General features: G+C 35.1%; 5 protein-coding genes and 1 long non-coding RNA gene across 10 annotated transcripts; 1 reads left to right on the top strand and 5 right to left on the bottom strand.

Annotated features, from left to right (window-relative positions):
* The first annotated feature begins 1,389 nt into the window (after positions 1-1,389).
* Positions 1,390-2,974, top strand: LOC108809588 (tropinone reductase homolog At2g30670-like). Of its 2 annotated transcripts, none has more exons than XM_018581733.2 (5): positions 1,390-1,562; positions 1,648-1,855; positions 1,970-2,186; positions 2,360-2,466; positions 2,579-2,974. In XM_018581733.2, the coding sequence occupies exons 1-5, from the start codon at positions 1,390-1,392 to the stop codon at positions 2,768-2,770; spliced, it is 897 nt and encodes a 298-aa protein (XP_018437235.2). In that variant the 3' UTR covers positions 2,771-2,974. The 2 variants fall into 2 exon arrangements, with proteins under 2 accessions (XP_018437235.2, XP_018437236.2); XM_018581734.2 differs by having other exon boundaries at positions 1,509-1,579; positions 1,645-1,855; positions 2,579-2,969.
* Positions 2,975-5,419: 2,445 nt separating this feature from the next.
* LOC108810179 (probable protein phosphatase 2C 24) lies at positions 5,420-7,707 on the bottom strand. 2 transcript variants are annotated; one of them, XM_018582307.2, is made up of 4 exons: positions 7,568-7,707; positions 6,949-7,298; positions 6,541-6,861; positions 5,421-6,139 (listed from the first exon to the last, which is right to left on the bottom strand). In XM_018582307.2, the coding sequence occupies exons 2-4, from the start codon at positions 7,216-7,218 to the stop codon at positions 5,708-5,710; spliced, it is 1,023 nt and encodes a 340-aa protein (XP_018437809.2). In that variant the 5' UTR covers positions 7,219-7,298; positions 7,568-7,707; the 3' UTR covers positions 5,421-5,707. The 2 variants fall into 2 exon arrangements, with proteins under 2 accessions (XP_018437808.2, XP_018437809.2); XM_018582306.2 differs by lacking the exon at positions 7,568-7,707 and having other exon boundaries at positions 5,420-6,139; positions 6,949-7,533.
* Positions 7,708-9,110: 1,403 nt separating this feature from the next.
* On the bottom strand, positions 9,111-9,823 carry LOC130496136 (uncharacterized). Its single transcript, XR_008935191.1, has 3 exons — positions 9,486-9,823; positions 9,271-9,399; positions 9,111-9,137 (listed from the first exon to the last, which is right to left on the bottom strand). It is a non-coding gene; the product is annotated as an uncharacterized LOC130496136 (long non-coding RNA).
* A 1,680-nt stretch (positions 9,824-11,503) lies between these two features.
* LOC108811259 (tropinone reductase homolog At2g29310) lies at positions 11,504-12,873 on the bottom strand. 3 transcript variants are annotated; one of them, XM_056990041.1, is made up of 5 exons: positions 12,737-12,873; positions 12,455-12,662; positions 12,173-12,389; positions 11,978-12,084; positions 11,504-11,881 (listed from the first exon to the last, which is right to left on the bottom strand). In XM_056990041.1, the coding sequence occupies exons 1-5, from the start codon at positions 12,799-12,801 to the stop codon at positions 11,690-11,692; spliced, it is 789 nt and encodes a 262-aa protein (XP_056846021.1). In that variant the 5' UTR covers positions 12,802-12,873; the 3' UTR covers positions 11,504-11,689. The 3 variants fall into 3 exon arrangements, with proteins under 3 accessions (XP_056846021.1, XP_056846019.1, XP_056846020.1); XM_056990039.1 differs by having other exon boundaries at positions 11,978-12,081; XM_056990040.1 differs by having other exon boundaries at positions 12,455-12,685; positions 12,737-12,805.
* Positions 12,874-15,912: 3,039 nt separating this feature from the next.
* LOC108807350 (tropinone reductase homolog At2g29330) lies at positions 15,913-17,791 on the bottom strand. Its single transcript, XM_018579626.2, has 5 exons — positions 17,321-17,791; positions 17,021-17,228; positions 16,544-16,760; positions 16,339-16,445; positions 15,913-16,250 (listed from the first exon to the last, which is right to left on the bottom strand). The coding sequence occupies exons 1-5, from the start codon at positions 17,464-17,466 to the stop codon at positions 16,059-16,061; spliced, it is 870 nt and encodes a 289-aa protein (XP_018435128.2). The 5' UTR covers positions 17,467-17,791; the 3' UTR covers positions 15,913-16,058.
* Positions 17,792-20,019: 2,228 nt separating this feature from the next.
* Positions 20,020-21,370, bottom strand: LOC108811986 (tropinone reductase homolog At2g29310). The gene is made up of 5 exons (XM_018584111.2): positions 21,214-21,370; positions 20,932-21,139; positions 20,630-20,846; positions 20,418-20,524; positions 20,020-20,335 (listed from the first exon to the last, which is right to left on the bottom strand). Exons 1-5 carry the CDS (start codon positions 21,276-21,278, stop codon positions 20,144-20,146), a joined length of 789 nt encoding a protein of 262 aa, XP_018439613.2. The 5' UTR covers positions 21,279-21,370; the 3' UTR covers positions 20,020-20,143.
* Positions 21,371-21,824: the final 454 nt, after the last annotated feature.

Here is a 21,824-nt window from a genome sequence, read left to right as displayed (position 1 = left end):
TATAAAATATATATTCTCTCCGTTTTATTTTACTTGTCGTTCTAGATTTCGACGCACAGATTAATAAAACATTTAAGTTTGTATATTTACTAAATAAAAATATCATTACCAATATATCTAACCAGATTTCAACCAATAGAAAAATAGTTTAGAATAAAAAATTAATAAATTTTGCATTGAAATTATAAAACAACACTTATTTTGAAACAAAATTTTGTTTTAAAACGATATTTAATTCGAAACGGAAGGAGTAGAAGTTAGTGACTAATATTTCTAACCGCTTGATACATTTTAGTGGGTCGTATATGTATCACATAGACTTTGTTTCTATTATGGTTGGGTGAGAAATAATCGGTACGTACAACTGAAATTCATTTGGTATTTAGCCGTCGGATAATTATTTCTATAATGTGAAATAGTAATATTATCTGAGAAGAACGATTAGGGTCATATTCTATACTCTTTACAATGCCCATAGAGGAAGTACTTCGTTTCAGATCAATTATTCTTTTTAATAAACCGGTTTGGTTTTTAGATTACAATTATTATGTGTATACAGCAATTTAAATAATTTATGAGGTGTTATAAGGTAGTGTATTTTTTTGTAAAGGTTATAAGGTAGTGTTCATAAAACAAATATCCATCTTATTAAAACCAACTGAAAATTATTTAATATATTGGTATAGTTTACCCATATAAAGAAAGAATGAAGTGTATGTGGTATTATATTTTCGTGGACTAAATGATAGTGGTCTAGTAAATAAAGTAGATATGCAGTATAATCAAATCGTGTACAAAAAGATCGATGTGGACCTAATAAATAAAAGTATTTACTAAATAAAATTTAGAGAGATATAAGGTAAATCAAAATTTAAAATAAGACCATAATATTGTTAGTCAATAAAAAGTGCAATAATTTTGTATAGGTAGATTTCTTAAGATTTCATAGTATAGATAGATGAGATGAATGCATCAAGTAAATGATTAGGAAAAGACTGATCGGTTCTAACATCGACAGTCAATTAATATAAAACGTGCATCAATAAGAGTATAAGGAAAAAGACACGATTGATTCAATGATTCCATAAAATTAATAGAAGAAACTCACACTTGAAATATTATAATTACAGCCAATTTTTTTTTGTTAAAAAAGAACACTTGTTCACACCCAAATCAACCAAATTAATAGAAGAAAATTAATTGTTCACACCGAAATCAACCAGATTATTATTAAAATATTTATCATGTTTTTGTATGTTTTTTTACTAAATTCTGTATTTTTGTATGTTTATAAGTATATCATTTAGATGTTTTTTTTCTATTTAGGCTACCATCTAGATATTTCTTTTATTTATATAATTTATTTTTTATTATTTTAAATGACGCTAGATGTTTCGTTTCCTCCAAAACGTCATCAGTTACATATATTTGATATACTTTGGCTCTATAAATGTTATGTGGCATCTTTGGTCATTGCTACTCAAATTCAAACAAAAGATGGATAAAAGATGGAGTCTTCAAGGCATGACTGCTCTTGTAACTGGTGGAGCCAGCGGAATCGGGTTCGTTTCTCTAGCTGTATCATATATGTTTCCACTTTTCAATGTGCCCATAACATTTTTTGTGTTACGTTGTTGACTGTTTTAGGCATGCTATAGTAGAAGACTTCGCTGGTTTTGGAGCTACAATCCATGTATGCGACATATCCGAGATTTCACTCAATCAAAGTTTAAGCGAATGGGAAAAGAAAGGGTTTCAAGTGAGTGGTTCGATATGTGATGTATCCTTACGTCTCGAGAGAGAAACACTGATGCACACTATCTCAAAGATGTTCCATGGCAAGCTGAACATTCTTGTAAGTTGTTCTTAACGAAATTAACTAAGTATCTTCTTATAGAAAAAAATACCTATTGACTAGTGGCATATAGAGTAAGATTTTTGTTACTCTTTTTCTTTTTGTTCAACATAGGTGAATAATGTTGGCGTAGTTCGCGTTAAGCCAACAACGGAATATGTGGCAGAAGATTTCTCGTTCCATATTTCAACAAACTTGGAATCAGCTTATCATCTTAGCCAGCTCTCACATCCTCTTTTAAAGGCTTCTGGATTTGGAAGCATTGTTATGAATTCTTCTGTTGGAGGGGTTGTATCAATGGAATGTGGATCCCTCTATAGTTTAACAAAAGGTACACCAATGGAAAATTAATCAATATAAAATAGACGCAGTAAAATTGTGAATTCTATAAGGTAAATAAATGAATTATCTTAAGGGTCATAAATATTTGTCCAGTAACTACTACGAACAGTTTGATTGTCCTAAATTCCTAATAGATATCTTTTTCTTTGAGTGTCTGTACAGGAGCTATGAATCAACTAGCAAGAAGTTTGGCGTGTGAGTGGACAACTGATGGCATAAGAACCAACTCTGTTGCTCCTAATTTTATCCTCACTGATATGAGTGCACCTGTAAGCAATAACACCCTCCAGTAGTTTTTCTTATCTATTATTTTCCAGGTAACACTTTGTACTTATCATTATTATGTCCTATATATAACCTTGTATTCTTGTGAATAATCAGCATCTTGAAGACGCTTGTTACAAGAAGAGTTTGTTCAGTAGAACTCCGCTTGGTCGTGCTGGAGAGCCAAAAGAGGTTGCATCACTTGTGGCTTTTCTGTGTCTACCTGCAGCTTCATATATTACTGGTCAGACCATTTGTGTCGATGGAGGTCTCACTGTCAATGGTTTCTCCTATCAGCCTAATCCTTGAGCCATTCTTGCGCGTGTGTGTTTCTCAATAATCTGTCGATGCAAATAAGAGAAAGTTATCCTTCTAGCTCCAGGAACATTATCCCATTTTGTATTTCCACTAGTTAAGGAATCGATGATTCCGTTTCCTTTGTTTCCTATTTATGTATAAACCATAAAATAATAATCAATAAAAGCAGAAGAACGTTGTTTTTTTATAAGGAAAATGTTCTTATGTTCGTGTTACTATGATCGAGACTTCTACTAAAATCATCGATTCATTGACTATTACTAAAATAACAAAAGAGTTGTGGATTCTGGCGACTTGGGTTTTGGCTGGATTCCGAAAGATTTAATTGGGAAAAAGATACTTTGCTGGTGGATGAGATAAATGAAGGGAAAGAGTGAATACTACGGGAAAAGACACAAAAAAATAGCTCGAACTAACTATTAGACCTATAACCTATAGGTTCCTTGAAAGAGAAGCACCTTGAATCTATTAGAATATTTTTTTCTTACTGTGCTGACTTTTTTTTTTCAAACACATTTAATTAAAGTAGAAAAGGTTAGAGAGGAGCATTGAAGTCTTCCTCATCTACCAACGGTACCATTACAAGAAGGGAGTGCTTTGCTAAAGCATCAGCAACAGAGTTTTTCTCCTAGGGAATCCAAGCAAAAGAAACAGATCTAAACACAGCAGAGAGAGATACAATATCAGCAACTAGATTGATGATCTCAGCAACTCTTGATTCAGCGTTGATGCACTTTATCAAGACACTAGAGTCCGACTCAAACCGCACATCTTGAAGTTCCAGCCGCATGCAGGTCTGGATGGCTTCCCGCAGCGCAAGTCCTTCTGCCATCAGTGGAGAGGCTACGTACTGGCGTCGTTCTTGAAACTCCTGGTTCTGAGGCGTCGAGAGCAATGTCCACCCTAAACCTGCAACATTGTTACTCGAGCACCAGGCTGCATCCGATCGAACAATCACAGAACTCGCTGGTCCTGAACTAGTTTGAGGTAAGGTTTTCCTTGCAACAGAAACCTCTGTTTTACTGTCATTTATCCATTCTCGAGCGAGAGAGATAGCGGTAGAGAGCGTATCTGCTGGAGAAACTGAAAAACCCTCAAAAACAAATTTATTTCTTGCCTTCCACAGTGACCACATTATCCATAAAGCTAGAGGACCAGTGGAGATTCCAGCCGGTGGTAAGCATTTAAGATTGCAGAGGCTGTTCCAATCCTGCATTAAATCTATTGTTCCTCTAATATCATTATCCGTTGCATATGGCGCAAGCGACCACACATCTTGGGCAAACGGACACTGAAAAAATAGATGAATGATAGATTCATTAGAACCACACCTCTTGCATTTAGGATCCACATCAATGTGTCGTTCCACTAGTCTTTCCCCCCCACTGGTATCGCTCGTTTGAGCAGTCTCCACGCGAAATGCTTAACTTTAGGGGCACACTTTAAGTTCCAAACATTCTGTTTTCAGTTGAAGTCCGGTTCTGGAGGTCCTTCTTCCCGTGCTTCTTTTATTGCTGTGTAGTATCCTGATTTAGAAGAGTACTCTCCATGTTTAGTGCCCAACCAGACCAGCCTATCCGGAGCCCCGGTTATACTCGGTTGAAGGCAGAAAATTTGGTCTACATAATCCGGAAGTAGCTGCTGGATTCTGTTTTGGTCCCAAATTTGGTCTACATAATCCGGAAGGCAGAGAATTTGGTCTACATACTCGGTTGAAGGCAGACCAGCCTATCCGGAGCCCCGGTTATACTGTGCTGACTACCATCATTGATTACAAAGTCTGGGAATTACTCATCAACTTTTTGTTTACATGGAATCATGGATTGGGAATATCTCAACTCTATTTCTCACGTAGTCGACTTGGAACACCAATCCATAGACATGTAAAAATGTTTTTGTATCTTCAGGCTCTTTGGCACGAACAAGGGTTACAAAAAAAACTGAAGGCCCTAAAGAAAACCTCACAACAATCAGGTTTCAAGAGAAAGGTCTCACTCTCAAAGACTCTCCCTTCTTCTGTTTTGCCTCTTAATATTAAAATCTTAGTCATAAGAACATCATTTGCATCAGCCAAAGCTGTTGGTCTGATAATCTAAAGCCATTTTGATGTTTGAAACCTCCTTACTGTTTGTCTTAATCATTAGTTGCAGCTATTAGTGGTATTTGAATTTAGTCTATAAGATCCAATCTCATGTCTTTGCCTTGCGGCACATATAAAGCACAGTGCCGGCTTAGTATAGGGTCTGTCAGTGCAACCGTCCCGGGGCCCATCTTCAAATATATTTTTTTCATTTTCTTTAAATTTTTTGTCAATTTTTTTCATTTTATTAATATGTGTTATTAAATTTAAACTAGATAATATCACAAAATGTATTATTTTAAACTTTAGAAAATAGATTATTAATCAAAAATTAAATAGAATAGCTATTTTATAATATTTTAAATATTTAGTTTTTTAATAACATTTGTTTTTAAAATTTTATTAATGAAAGGGACTAAAAAAATATTTTGCCCATGGACCCTTATTTCTATTGAGCCGGCCCTAATAAAGCACCTCCTCCATGTAATTAATAGCCTAAAAGTTCACCTCGATTGTTTGTGTATGCTCTTTGTTATGTTTTTTTTTTCTTGATAAAATTCTTGCAGGTTTTCTTCTATAGAAAAATGTTTTTTACATGTATAACTTGAATTAACTATAATCCGTGTGAGAAACATTTGATTTTCTTCAATTTAGTTACTTTACACGAAAAAGTTTTAGGAAACGAGAAGAAAAAGCTACTCATCCCTATTAACTACCAACCGTTTTTGTCACTAAACCGGGTTAAATTGTTGTATACAATCACACGTTCCAAGAACAACAAAAAGAACAGCAAAAAGGGAAGTTAAAGCTGCTGTCTTCGATGGGATCAGTCTCGAGTAGTAAAAGGATTAGTGTCCAGGGACGTGTCCTTTCCTTCTGAGATCAATCACAACGACACTCACGTTGTCACCACTGTGTCTTGCCAACGCCAGCTTCGTCAACAATACCGACGCTTCCACGCACGCTTTGTCCGAGATCGTCTCCACCGCTTTCTCCGGACTACCTCGCCGTCTCCGACCACCGCGGAGACACATACGCGCCACCGAGCAGGCTGTCTCGTTTGACACAACGTCCCATAAACCGTCACTGGCTAGAATAAGGCAGTCATCGTCCGTCCTGTCTGTTACCGTTACCTCCGGGTCACAAGTAACGTAAGGTTTCAGATAGTTGTCTCCTATGGCTCGTGACATTGCTAGGACCCCTAGAACTCTGGGACAGTCCCAGTATATGACTCGTCCTCCAGCTCCTTCGATTCGGTCTAACTCGTCTGGACGGTCAGGCTGCATGCGTTTCATACAAACTTCGAGTCAAATTATTACAAGAACACACGAAAGTACAAAACAGAGCTTTCTAGGTGATCTATGTCGGTGTGGATCTTGAGATTTATAAAAATTAATTTTAAAACAAATATTTTTAATAAACGTTAACACTCTTAAAAAATTTAGGAATCAAATAAAATATTTCACTAGGTTTTACACATGACCGGCCATGTCTATGTTGACCAGAGTCATCTCAACCATGAGTTAGATATTCACTAGGGATCAGGATCAGTGTTCGAATCTGCCTACTGCAATACTAGTACGGTTTGGTTACCCTAGATATCTTCAGTCACAAGAAGCCACAGATTCTTGGCATGTCTCTAGATTAGTCTCATGCAAAGACTTAAGGGAAAGATAGTAACCTTGTGATCTATCGATAGAGGGAATGGTTTTCCATTGCGGCAGAGAACCGCTCTGGAGTCGCCGCAGTTAGCGACCACGATCTTATCCGGCGTAATGATGGACACAACGGCGGTTGATCCGACCGCATCACAATCCGGCGTTTGAAGCTCGCACTTACAATTCCCACTCACTACTGATTCACCCAACAACACAACCTCTTTATCCATACGAGTGAAGCTACGCTCCATCGTCTTTCTCCACTCTGACTCCTCTTCTTCCCTGTCAGAGTTTAGCTCCTCTCGCACTAGATTGTGAAGTCTCTCCCTACACCTCGCTGCAACCTGCACAACAAAACGATGTCGTATGAGCTACAACTGATTTTTTTATTTTCTTAATTCCAAGGACAACAAGAAAACATAACGACGTACGTGGGAACAACCATGACCGTCGTAGACACCGAAGTAGTGTTGAGGATACTCCGAGTGAGAAGAAAACGAAGGATGAACCGCCACCGCATCTTCCATTTCTCTTCTTCTACCGCACACCGAAGAAACGCCGTATCTCGGACTTACCTCCATCATCGGAGACTCGCCGGAGACGTTTACAGTCGTCTCCTCATTTCTCACCGTCAAAGCCTCCAGTTTATTACGCTTACAATTCTTTTCCCGTTCTTCTTGCATCACCACCGTCTTATCCATCGGAAACCTCTGCCTCCTCCCTGAATGTAACGGTCTTGATTCATACGCCGACGCATCGGTCACAACTTCGTAACATATATCTGCCATATGTTCGATCTCTTTGGTTTGATCTTTTTTTTTTACCAAATCAAGAAGAACAAGAAACTGTTTTTTTTTTTTTTTTTTGAGAAAGGGCTTAACAAGAAACTGTTTCTCCGATGAAAAATAAAAAAGTTGAATGTTGTTAAGGAAAACGATTCAGTCGAACATAATTCACAAAAGTTTAATTTTAAGAACCTAACAAGAAACTGTTTTTTTTTTGAGAAAGGGCTTAACAAGAAACTGTTTCTACACGTTGCTCCACTCTTACCTCATTTATACACACCTCTGCCTCTTTTTCACAAAAGTTTAATTTTAAGAACGTGACGTAGTTAGAGTATCATTATCGCGGTCACTTGCATCCGTCTCTTCGTATTATTAGCATTAAAAGAAAAAGAAAAATAGGTTAATTGCGAAAGAACGTTTCTTATTCAGGAGTAATAAAAGACGGTCTTTTGCACACGTGTTGTCCTTTGGGCGTTCATCTCTTTGAGAAGAGAGAGAGAGAGAGAGTTGAAGCAATCTCATCGATGTTCATCTTTGCGTTTCTTGTAAGATCCTGAATCAATTGAAGATCAATTGAAGATCAACTCCTTGTGTTATTTTCTTGTTGTCTGGTTGATATGGATGAGACCGGTGGTTCAAGGAAGTGCTCTCCCCCATCCCTTTGCAGCATAAGATCGCCATGCTCCAATTCTTCCCAAGCTCTCATAGAACAGAGAGGATCATTAGAAGCATAGACAAGAGGATCTCCGACGCTCCCTTCACAGATGCTTCTCCCCCAATTCCAGAATCAAAGTACAGTGATAGAACAATGTTTAAAAAGCTTACATCTTTATCTGTGTCACTGGATATGATTGTAAAGTTTGTATCTTTATGTGTTTCCTGATCATTGGATATGATTGTAACATGATACCTTACTTTGGACAGGGTGAGGAAGCACACGATCTCGGTGTTCATTAGAGACGAGAGCGGGATGATTAATAGGATTGCAGGAGTCTTTGCGAGGAGAGAATACAATGTCGAGTCTCTTGTGTTTGGTCTCAACAGAAACAAGGCTTTGTTCACCTTTGTTCACCATTGTTGTCTCTGAAACTGAAAGACATGGACTTCAAACCTGCGAAGTAAACTTTAATACCATTTTACAGAGTTTCTAATTATTGTATCATGTGGGATCAGTGTTGTTTGCCAAGGAGAGAGAGTCCATAGAGATATAAGTTCCAGCGATAGCTTGTGTGGATGATCCATAAAGATTCAAAGCAAGAAGAAAGTGAAAAAGAATACAAAAAGAGAAGCAGAGTCTTGTACACTAGATCCATCTTGTTATGTGGCTAATGTCACGCCTTCAAGCCTACGATATGACATGCTGGTATCTACTCCTAATTTTTTAACCAAAAGCTCTCATTTAAAGGGTCTGATTTTGATCAAAACCGTGCTCTATTGTAATGAATTTCCAGTATATTTCAAAGAGTTTTGCAAGGGCTAATGGTTTAGAGCATCTCCAATGGTGAGACTACCATTTGAGTCCTTAGGCTTTACTTTAATAATTTTTTTTCTTTTTTGAAGAGTTAAGGATTATAATCCAAAAAGTCAGTCCAATGGTGTACTCCATTTAGGAATCCTTAGGAAAAAAAATTATAGTGTGAAATGCATATGTTTAGAATTGAAACAATATTGTCAATTGCATTGAGTTAAAAAATTATAATGTGAAATGCATATGTTTTGAACTTATCTACCAAATGCAAAAAGACTAAAAACGTCTTTGATTTCTGTGAAGGAAGAAAGGAATAACAATCAGCTCTGGTGATGGAAAGTGAACCCAATAGCAATATCCCAATTATCTGTGAAGGAAGAAAGGAATAAACGAAAGAGAAGAAGAAAGCATATTCGACAATCATCATTGAGAACAAGTGGATTTGCTACCAAACATCAAAATTAAGTTATATAAGACAAAGACGCAACAACTAAACTCACATTTGATTCAAGTTGTACCAGGACGATAAGCATTAACAGTAGCACCCAACTCGATCAAAGTCTTGGATCGTAAAGCTCGGAGTTCATGCAAGCCATTATAAAAGGCGTTTTGCCTTCTCTATCCATCCACTACAATCCCAAATCACACACAAAATTATACGAAAAAAGAAAAAAAAATCCTAATTTAGGAGGAAAATTGAACAAAGAAATTGAACCTCGAGGTCAGCTCCTTCGCGACGAAGAGATCGATCCCTTCAGCCTTACCGTATCTCACTTACTGAAACAGCAATTCCTCTTTCGATTGCTGTTGCCCCATTTTTTTTTTCTCTTCGTCGATCAAACCAAATTTCTGAAAAAAATTCAACGAGAGGAAGAAAGAGACAAGGAACTCTAGAACCAATAGCGTCATGCCAGCGCACTAAGGATCAGTCTCATAATTCTCTTAATTAAGGATCAATTCTTAGGTACACAAATTTTTTAATATTTTTTTAATCCTTTTACCTTAAGGATTTGGGTTAAGGACTTGTTATGAGCCTGCGTTGGAGGTGCTCTTAGAGACAATATGTGGAGAGATTGTTCTGATGAATAAAAAGGGTACTTCATGGACTTTGAATTTTTTTCAAGAACTTATAATTAAGAGACTTGCAATAAAGCACATGAATGTTCAAATCTCTTAACTAAATCTTTTAACTCATTTTTACACTTTAAAAAGTATTAAAAATTAATTAAGAGATCCTTAAGGGGTTTTGGGATAATAATGCTCTTAACGTTTTAATTTGGACCGTCGGATACAGAGAGTACGGTTATTAGAAAATAAGCCACGTAAGCGTCACGAACTAGTGCAAGACTCGTGGTCCAATGAAAATAGGACAGGAAGGATTAGAGCAAGTTCCTTTCGCGCCACGACTGTGCTGGTTCTTCGCTTCAAGAAGAGCTTTACCCCCAGGTACATCTTTTGTATACTGTATTTTAATACCTAAAAGGAATTCCATTACGTTAAACTTCGTATTTGATTACCACATAAGTTTAAATTTCTATATAATTTATGTTTACCAATCAATACCTAACAGTGCCGATGATGCTTATGTTTTTCCGTAGGCAGTAGACACGTAACAAAGAAAACCTTAATTAAAGATAACCTTGTATCAATTATTATTGTCTTCATAGACCAGTGAATCATTGGAAATTTAATATTTAGGACAGTTAATCAACTTTGTTGTGATGGCACTATGAACAATTATAAAAATATCGAAAAGTCTAATTTTAAAATGTGTTTTTGTCCACACGTCGTCGAGATGAAGTTGGCCTGAGAGAGAAAATGTTAAGCTTTATACAGTTTGAATTCTAATCGTTCTCCTCCAGAGCTAATGATTTTATCATTTACATTTTTATTAGATATGAATGATTCAGTGACAACTCGATAAATGTGGTAAAAACGTTTAAAGGAATTAGAAATCCAATACGGCGAACCCGAGTTCAAACCCTACCGGTCATATGGATATGGGGTATTGCTTTCGGCTTATTTGAATATCTAGGAGAGGGTCTATCCGTAGGCTATACCTCCATCCGGGAATTAGGTCAGTGTCTTTAATAGATTTGGGTTTAACCTTTTTTGAGAAAAAAAACTCGATAAATGTGTTTTTAAGACAAAGGGAATCCCCGCAGGAAGGATATTTTCGAGTCTTTCAATATTTTGTGGCACTACCGTCGATGCAAATGTGTTGACCTGTTATATATGAACCGCATGGAAACATAGATGCCGCAAGCGATAACTTCGGTTGCTTCCCTAACACGTCTCGTCGGTGGTTTACCCTCCACTTTTTTATTTACTATCCTAGTTGAAATCGGAGAGATTTTTCATGTAAAGTAACCAAAATTCACTATTTGAATTTTACGTCTAAATACAAGTAAAATAGTTTTGCAAAAAAATGTCCTAATTTTGTTGGTAAAGACCAAAAAATCTAACCAACAAATTGTAAAAGAAACAAATTGGGCCCACTGCAGCTTTTGCACATGCCAAGAACCAGGCCTGGTGGTCATGCATTGAAAACTCCATATTTTATCCATTTTTGCATGTGATTTTTAGTTACCAGAAATGTCACATATTATAGATATACAGTGAATGATCAAGTTGGTATTGTGGTTAAAATGTTGTGCAGTTTTTAAAAGAGAAGATGACTTAAACATGTAAACAAATGGTCCAGATAATTTGAAACAAAGAAGACAGAAGAAAAAACAACAAACGACGATACATCTTAAATTAGATTGGACATTTAAGATTTATTAACTTCAGAAGTAGCATCTCAACAATGAAAGTAAGAACTCATATATTTTGACAAAGTTACAAAACGTGACAATGAGAGTTTTTTATTAGAGAGAGAAAACTGAAGGCAAACAGACAAAACGCGACAAGGTCTTTTTAAGCATGTGTTTGATAGGAGAAACCGTTGACCGTGAGGCCTCCATCAACACAAATAGTTTGACCTGTGATATAGGAAGCTGCAGGTAGACACAAGAATACCACTAGTGATGCAACTTCATTCAGCTCACCAGCCCGCCCGAGTGGAGTTCTTCCGCATAATTCTTCCTTGAACTTGACGTCATCAAGATACTTCACGAAACACAGTTAAGAGATGGTTAGAAGATTTGAGGTTGTTACATTCATACACACATAATATGTAAAAGAAAACTGTTTTTATTTACTGACAGGTTGAGACAGAGGAGTCTTGATAACATTAGGTGCAACAGCATTGGCTCTTATGCCGTCTTTTGCCCATTCACATGCCAGATTTCTTGCTAGCTGATTCAGAGCTGCTGTAATAAACTTTGTCTTACGATTTGTGGAATCAAGTTAAGCTAGTGATGATTAATTAGTCTTGCCTCTGTAATTATATTTGGTTACCTTTTGTTAAGTTATAAATGGATCCAGCGGTAAATGATAAAATGCCTGTAACAGAGGACATGAAGATGATACTTCCATAGCCTGAAGCCTTTAGTAGAGGATGTGAAAGCTGACAAAAATGTAAAGCAGGTTCCAAATTTGTTGAGATGTGGAAATCAAAATCCTCTTTCACATATTCTAACGTTCGCTTTCCACGAATTACTCCCACATTGTTCACCTATGTTGAACAGAATTAGAATACTTTTATGCTTTGTTGTTTCAAGATTAAGATTATTTACGTACAAGAATGTTGAGCTTGCCATCGAACAGCGAGGCGACAGTTTGTACTAATGTTTCTCTCTCAGAAAGAGAGGTAACATCACAGACTGAGCCACTCACGTGAAACCCTTTCCTTTCCCATTCGCTTAAACTTTTATTAAGCAGAACTTCGGATATGTCGCAAACATGGATTTTAGCTCCAAAACCAGCTAACTCCTCTACTATGGCATACCTAAACATTAAACAAACATAAAACTACTTAAAATTTGACCATTCAAAGATGATACAGAGAGAAGAAAGACGAACCCGATTCCGCTGGCTCCACCGGTTACAAGAGCAGTCATACCTTGAAGACTCCATCGCTTATCCATCTTTTTGAGTGAGACTAGCAATGGCTAGAAATGGCATGTTTTATAGCGTGGATCAGATAAGTTTGAATGATTGAGTATGTTTGGATGTGTGGCGAAAATGTTATGTACGTTGTCCCATGCAAAAAAAAAAGGGGAGTTTACTAGAAAGAGGCAAATTACTTCAATAATTACTAGAATAAGTCATAAAAGTTTAAAATTACTAAATTATTTTATAGTCAAAAATGCCCTTTTTATAGTTGTGTTCAAAAAAGTATATTACAAAATTGCCATTTAAATTTTAAAAAAAATTCCGACGGCAGATTTATTTAACAAAAAACAAATCTATCGTAATTTAAATCTGTTAATTAAATCTGTTGTTAAATTTAAATCTGCTGTTTATTTGGTAGCAGACTTTTAAGTGACAGCAGATTTATTTGAGATGGCTGATTTATCTGTCTGATTTAATGTTGTCAATAGATTTATCTGTTTTAATCTATCGAATGTAGTGGCAGATTTTTTTAAAGTGGTAGTTTTATATCGTATCAGTTAGATTTTTAAGATCGATTTAAATATACGGCCGGCCGATTTTTAATGGGTAATAGACATAATTTTTTATGGCAGATATGTTTGTCCGATTTAAATATCTGGTCGACTTTTATTTTCATGTGGTGGCCGATTTTTTAAATTGCCATCTTTGACGGCAGATTTATAAGACAAATTCTAATTACCAAAGTAAGACAAATTTATTGTAGCAGATTTATCCACCCGAAAGTGTGGTTAAGTGCCTAAATATTTCGGTTTAATTTTGATTAAAATCGGTTTAAATTAAATTTAAATTTTGGTTTAGATTAATTTAAACTTCTGGTTCAAGAATCATATTAGACTACGTTTTAGGTTTATGTTCTTCTTTGTCGTCGTCTTTTTCTTCCTCTTACCTCTCATTCATAAATTTTGTCTGGTTCGATGACGATAGCAAAGATTCTTATGGTTTTCGTACAATGTTTTTGTGGTCAGGGTCTAAGAGAAACATGTTTGGGAGGCATAACCTCTCATTATTACGCCAAATAACATCTTAATTAGTATTAGACATCTTAATTAGTATTAGATTGCCCTCTAACATTTGTCCTCTCATTGGAGGAATATAATTAAGGCTAAAAGGAGCATCATGAAATATATGTATAAAGTGTTTTATATTCACTATTACGACCTGCACAGTCTGTGTCCTTCTCAACAGATGCTCCACACGAGCCAATATGTAATGGAGATCACTCAGATGACTACATTACCAAATTTGTTATAAGAGCCATGAGAACAAGAATGGCAAGAATCCATGGAAGAAGTGAGATGGTGTTTCTATTATGACTACGCATGACTTCGGCTATAATGAAAAGACATACCACTACACCAATGAACACATAGAGAACCTATCAATCATATAAAAGATTTTTCCAATCAAAATAGATGGAAATCACAAGAAAGCATCCAACATAATCTAGCGATCTCAACTCAGACCAAACGTTTTCGCTGATATTTTCCCTCATCGTCTAAAGGTTTCCTAGAAAACAACTGTGATTCATGCTCTTTGTTTGAATAGGCGTTTTACCAATCCCATAAAGACGTGGAGGATACTTCCTATTACACAAAGATGACGCCATTCCTTAAAAACAAAGAGAACAAAATAAATATTATTCAGCCACATTTTCACAAAGAAATGAAAATTTTCTATCACAAAAGTAGTAGAACAAACTTAACAATGGAAAAATAATTATTATACAATTTATAAACCAATAAAAAGTGTGCTCTTGTTCTGTAATGGTAGAAATAACATAATATGAGAGTTCTTCCATTTCAAATTAACATAAATTTACTGTCATCGCATTAAGAGAATATAGATTAAGGGCTTTCAAAATCAAGCGAACACTGAGAAAAATAAAATTGATTTTTAAAATTGGGAATTAGAGTTCTCAAATTTCATCATCCAATTAATCAATCAATCTTTAAAAACAACAACCTAGATCCGCACAAATGAGGACTTACAGATTCAATTAACTTGGAATTGATGGCAGAGATGTGACCCAGGCGAACGGCGGAGTTCAGGTCTCGTCGACAACACAGAGATGGAGATGACGAACGGCGGAGTGCAGGCTGTGACTCAGGCGAACGGCGACACAGAGATGGAGACGACGAACGGCGGATTTCAGGCTGTGACGCAGAGGAAGTGTTGGAGACAGAAATGGAGATGACTAAGGTCCTCCTCTGCGTAGTTGGAGAAGAAGACCCCGTCTTCTTTTTCTTTTATTTGTTTTTTTTTGTATTACTATATATTTTTATTTATTAAATTATAATGGCAAACTTGTGGTTAATGTTTAGAGAATTGAGTTTTTGGTAAATTTAGTTGTTTTAAATTTTAATCTAGTAATTAGAAACTAATGTGATTTATTCTAGTAATTAGTAGAATGATTTGCATTAGTCTAGGTAATTTCTCAAAAAGGGAAAAAAACTGTTAATGGGTCAAAATTGTCGTTTAAAGCAAACTTTCTCATTTGTCTTTTTCGAATTGTCGATGCACATTTTATAATTCTGTGAGTTAGGTGAAATCAAAGACTATTTTTATATCGAAATTTTATTTACACAGTGAAATCAACAGTATATAATTATTCTGTCAAGTCAGCTCTTGTTTTTTCTACCTCTCTTTCGTGCACTAGTCTGCATATTTATTGGCTTGAATCAATCTCGGTTGCAGCAACTGTTCATTGCATGTAAGGAGGACCCTGGTGTCGAACTACAGGATGTTCCTCATTCTGGGTTTTATTAATGATCGAAAGCAAAGTTTTAAAACAAAACATAAACTAAAGCATGAATCTACTTAGGGGTAATCATTATAAAGCAAACAAACTGCTGACCCTAATAGAGAACCAAACATCAAAAGAAAAGAGACTTGAGAGAGAAAAAAGGCTAAAGGAAGGAATTTTGAGAATGGTTAGTAAAAGATACAAATGCTCTCTAGTTTGAAAATGGTCTTTGAGTATTTCTCTTAATCCTGTTTATATTGTTGATTATTTGGAGACTACTTTTTCATTTTTGGCTCTCCTTTAACTTAGAAGCAGTTACAAACTACTTGGATATCAATAATGATGGGAAACTCTTTATTATAATGATCAAAGACAAAGTTAAAAACAGAACATAAACTAAAGCACGAATACTCTGCCAACCCTAATACAGAACCCAACACCAGAAGAAAATAGGCCTGTACGCTGCATCACCACACAACTGTCAGCTCAAGCCTGTAGTTGATAGGAGAAGCCATTGACCGTGAGACCTCCATCAACACAAATGGTCTGACCAGTAATATATGAAGCCGCAGGTAGACACAAGAATGCCACAAGTGATGCAACCTCTTTTGGTTCTCCAGGGCGACCAAGTGGAGTTCTACTGGACAAACTCTTGTTGAAACCGGCGTCATCAAGAAACTGATTATTCACAAGATTAGAAACAAGAAATGAGAGAAGTGCGTGATGTTAACTGGAAGGGAAAAAAAAATAAGTTGGGATTGATTACAGGTTGAGCCAGAGCAGTATAGATAAAATTAGGAGCAACAGCGTTGGCTCTTATTCCATCTTTGGCCCATTCACAAGCCAGATTTCTTGCTAGTTGATTCAAAGCTCCTGCACAACACAAGAATGGTAGAAATGAACCTTTTCTTTTTACCAATCTTTTTTTAAATTCTCCTAAGAATTGCGTCTAGTAATAATACTATATGTACCTTTGGTTAAACTATACATGGATCCACAATTAATTGAGACAATCCCTGCAATTGAAGAAATGAAGACGATGCTTCCAGATTCTGAAGCTTTTAGAAAAGGATGTGAAAGCTGGCTAAGATGATAAGCAGACTCCAAGTTTGTTGAGATATGAAACGAGAAATCGTCTTCATGATATTCAGTTGTTGGTTTTACGCGAGCTGAGCCAACGTTGTTCACCTAAGTTGAACAGAAAAAATTAAGAATAAACGAAAATCATAATGTAAATCTTTTAGACATAGCTACGCCAAACATTGGTCTTGTTGGGTCCCAATTCTTTTTTGAATTAATATATACGAATAAAACCAATATCGTAAAAAAAAAACTTTTACTAAATTGTATAAACCCTGAAAACCTCAAGCCGGCTCAACAAATGTCACTGCTTAAGATTTAGTTTTCTTAAAAGAATTTTAGTTAATTTAAACTCAAATATCACTTACAAGAATGTTGAGCTTTCCGTTGAAAATCTTTGAGACGGTTTGCATGAGTTTTTCTCTCTCGGAACGAGATGATACATCACAGACCGAACCACTTACTTGGAACCCTTTTTTCTCCCATTCACATAAACTTTGGTTGAGCAGAGTTTCGGATAGATCACATGCATGAACTTTACACCCGAAACCAGCTAGTTCCTCTACTAGGGCATGCCTAAAACATTTTCCACAAAAGGGAGATATGTAGCGATATAATAAATAAAAGCAGAAAATTGGTTAAATTTTGATATAATAAGCTAGACGAACCCGATTCCGATGGCTCCACCTGTTACAAGAGCGGTCATACCTTCAAGACTCCATCTTTTATCCATTTGTTTGTTTTGCATGTGAGTAGGATTAGGAATGACCACAGATGCCAAATAACATTTATAGAGGCAAATTATATCAAACATACGTAGGTAATGACGTTTTGGGCAGAGACCAGAGATACCACATATGTTACAGAGTCAAAGTAAATCAAATATTACAGGATAAGGATCATTCAAGATTACGTTTCCTAATATGTAGTAGGGCCCACCGTTGGCCTCAAAAAAACACAAAACCGAAATGAGTTTGGTGAACCAGTTTTTTGTACCCAACTCTATACTACAGAAAAGTGTTGAAATTAGCTCACATGTTAATAGGGTTGGAATTCAGTAAGGAAACTACACTACAAAAAAGTCCAGACAAATTTTGTGAAGCATGCCGCGATTTTCCGAAGCAAAGAAACTTATATAAAAGTTATAATTTTACTAATATTTTTTTCTTATAATCTGAAAATCCAAACCGATTAAAACCGAACCGAACTAAAATAGAGAAAAGTGATTTGGATTTGATAATAATGAATATACCAAATATATGTTATTTTTAAGAAACTGCGGTATATAGATATGGTTGCTATAAACCGATTAAAACGAATAAACCGATCAACTAAAATATAGTAGTATAATTATATGTAAAATATATAAGATAATTAAGAATATATTTACATGATTTATTTTATTGATAAGATCTTCATATTCAAAATGTTGATTTTAGTAATTTAATATTTTATTTTAAATTATAATTTATGATTAATTTTTATTAAGTTAAGTAAAATATAAATTTTACTTTTTTGTTAATAAATAGGTGTGTTAATATTTAGTTATTTATAATATTATGGATTTACTAATTGTTATTTTTTATTCTACACAAATATTATAATTAATATTTTAAAACCCGAACCGGACATTAAACCGGACGACTTTCCTGGTTACCGAGTTGTTGGGTAATTAAATCAATTTTATTTTATAATAATATATTAGCCATTAAAAACTAAATTTAAATATTTTCTAAATATTTTTAAAACATAAAATAATACTTTGGATATATATTTTTTATGACATCTAAAGGAAATACCAATACTTAAAATTCATAAATATTTAAATGTTTAATGTGAATAATAAATTAAACTTTAAATCCAAAATAAAACAAACGTAAAACATCATTGTAATACATTGTCAGTAACAAAAATAATTTAACAACAAATACATCAACTGATTTTGGTATAGATCGGTAGAGGAAGAGGAAGACGGCAATAAAACTGAAAAAATGAAAATCTAACTTCTTAATTAGAAATTTCGAATATAAAACGGAATCTAAAAATATAATTTTTTTTTAAAAAATAAAAATTATTTATTGGTTCAACCACTGGTTTGGTCGGTAGCAGGTTCCGGGTTTTAGTGGGGTTTTACAAGTTTTTACGGGTTTTTAAATATTAGATTTTTTTACAAAATCCAAACCGAATTATGTTGGATCACCGGATTTATCGGTTCAACTGCGGATCTAGGTCCGATTTCAAAACACCGATTATACTTATTAACTTACTAATCATTTTAAATAGTAAAAAAATCAGGCTATTTAAAAACCGAAATATCTTTATGTTATATAAAAGCTGATATCTAATCAAAATAAATTTATAATTTTTAGTATAAAACCGAATAAACCAAAAATCTACGGTATATAAACTGAACCAAACTAAAATAAATATATTTTAGTATGGTTGTTATCTTTTATAATCGAAGTATTGAAACCCCAAAAAAAAACTGAAATGAGACCAAACCGATATCTGGATTAAACATCCTTATCACTTTTTCTAAAGATAAACAGCAAAAACCGACCCCGTGACCATAAATCATCGGCTGCTAACAACAAGGCTAAAAACCAAAAGGTATCCAATGCTCTTACCAAGAGCTACAAGAATTCCAGCCAAGAATCAAGGATATACAAAAACAATCCAACATCTTTCATCACTACATCAATTCAGAACCGTGCTTACTATGAAATGGAAAAGACATTTGCCTCAGGCCTCTAAAAAATATGGACCCCAAATTACACTAACTCCTTCAGAGTGCAATGGTTAAGATTCCTTGATAGTGGTGTGTCAACGTGTGTTCAAACCTCACCTAGCTCAGTTTTGCATAGTATACTAATTTATTATATTATCTGAAATTGTAATAGTTTAAATAGGGCTATTTAAGAGCTGCCTTCAATCTTTGTTTGTATACCGTATTATTTCTTCTATGATTTATATTTTTTTAATCCATAGATAAAGTATGTTTGTATAGAAGATATTTGTAAGAAATATTCTAGCATTATATTTTATCTATTTGTTAAATATTATACCATTTAAAATTTTGAATGATTTGTGTTTGTCATTTTAGAACGAATAGTATGAGTTCGAAGATTTGACTCAAAACTTTTGAGATTAAATAGGGAACATGTATGAGTGTTACCGATGTTTTGGTACTGTCTTTTTCTTTGTTAGTACAAAGCAGAGGATAGAGGAGAAACTTTGTGATGCATGAGACTTAGAGTCTCTCCGAGAGAGATTGCTGCAAGCTGTTGGTGCTGTGGCTTCCGGGTAAAAGAATGGTGCTCGCTAAGGTTCTCGTGTGTAACTGAATCTTCTATTCCAACACTGACAATGTAGCCACGCTTATATTTTTGTATATTAAACTCACAGTGTGACAATTTTTATTAAAGAGCAGACTTTAAGAGTTCAAAAGACAGACAGTGCCAGAAAATAAAACGCGCGCGACAAGGCCATGCTCAAGCATGTGGTTGATAGGAGAAACCGTTAACGGTGAGGCCTCCATCAACACAAATGGTTTGGCCTGTTATATAAGACGCTGCAGGTAGACACAAGAATACCACCAGTGATGCAACTTCATTTGGTTCTCCAGCGCGAGCAAGTGGAGTTCTACCAAACAATCCCTCCTTGAAACCGACGTCATCAAGATACTTTAAGAAACAAAATTTGAGAGGAGATTAGAGGAAATGGTTGGTAATTAAAAAAAATGTAAAAGTTGTCTTGTTGATTTACTGGTTGAGACAGAGGAGTCTTGATAACATTAGGAGCAACAGCGTTGGCTCTTATACCATCTTTTGCCCATTCACATGCCAAATTTCTTGCTAGCTGATTCAGAGCTCCTATAAAAGAAGAAATAAAAAACATTATTTCTTTTGTATGTGGAATCAACAAAAGAAGAAATAAAAAAACATTTAGTCTTGCCTCTAGTAGTATACTTTGGTTACCTTTGGCTAGACTATAAAGGGATCCAGATTCAAAGAATACAACCCCAGCAACAGATGAAATGAAGACGATACTTCCATAGCCTGAAGCCTTTAGGAGAGGATGTGAAAGCTGGCAAAAATGGAAAGCAGGTTCCAAGTTTGTTGCGATATGGAAATTAAAATCGTCTGCATCATATTCTGTCGTTGGCTTTGAACGAAGTCCGCCCACATTGTTCACCTATGTTGAACATAGAGAGGACTTCTCAAAGTTCTAATTGAATGAAAATGCTTCTTTTTTTTTAACGTTAAAGGCATTTACTTACGAAAATATTGAGCTTGCCATTGAACAGAGAGGAGACCTTTTGCATCACAGTTTCTCTCTCGGATCGAGAAGTTACATCACAGACTGAACCACTCACTTGAAACCCTTTCTTTTCCCATTCCCTTAAACTTTGATTGAGCAAAACTTGGGATATGTCACATACATAGATTTTAGCTCCAAAACCAGCTAACTCTTCTACTATGGCATACCTAAACATTAAACGAACATAAAATTACTTCAAATTTTGACCATTCAAGATGATAAAGAAGGAAGAAAGACGAACCCGATTCCTCTGCCTCCACCAGTTACAAGAGCAGTCATACCTTGAAGACTCCATCTTTTATCCATTTTCTTTTAATTAGACTACCAATGGCCAGAAATGGCATATATTATATAGTGTATATCAGTAAGTGTGAATAATTGAGTATTTTTGGATGTGTGGTTGAAATGTTATGTGAGACAACATGTCCAAAATGTCTAAGTTCGTTGTCCCAGGCTCCCAGCCAAAAAGAACTGTTAGTAGTCAGTATCTTGGACGTAAACAAATTTGTCGTTATCTTCTACACAAGTTGACAGACAACGAACCAAGAAAGTCACAACGGTGCACAAGGTTTTGTTGGAACCAAATTTTAGAAGGTTTTTTTTAACGATGATTTATTATGATATTACAATTACAATTATAAGGAAGATTAGAAGTTTTTTTTTGTCAGCTTTTAGAAGTTTATTAGATTAACTAAAATGTTGGATTATTGTTTCAATTTTATTGGATGTCCCAGAAGTGACCTCTTAAAATTTCATGAAAAGCTATTAAATGTAATATTACGAATTGTCTTTCAGAAGTTGTCCAAAAAAAAAAGTCTTTTAAGTAAAGGAGGTACAATATATACTAGGAGC

The sequence above is a fragment of the Raphanus sativus genome, chromosome 6, assembly GCF_000801105.2.
Source record: "Raphanus sativus cultivar WK10039 chromosome 6, ASM80110v3, whole genome shotgun sequence".
Lineage (NCBI taxonomy): Eukaryota > Viridiplantae > Streptophyta > Magnoliopsida > Brassicales > Brassicaceae > Raphanus > Raphanus sativus.
The sequence above is the reverse complement of the archived record's forward strand: the minus strand, read 5'-3'. Positions and strand labels throughout refer to the sequence as shown.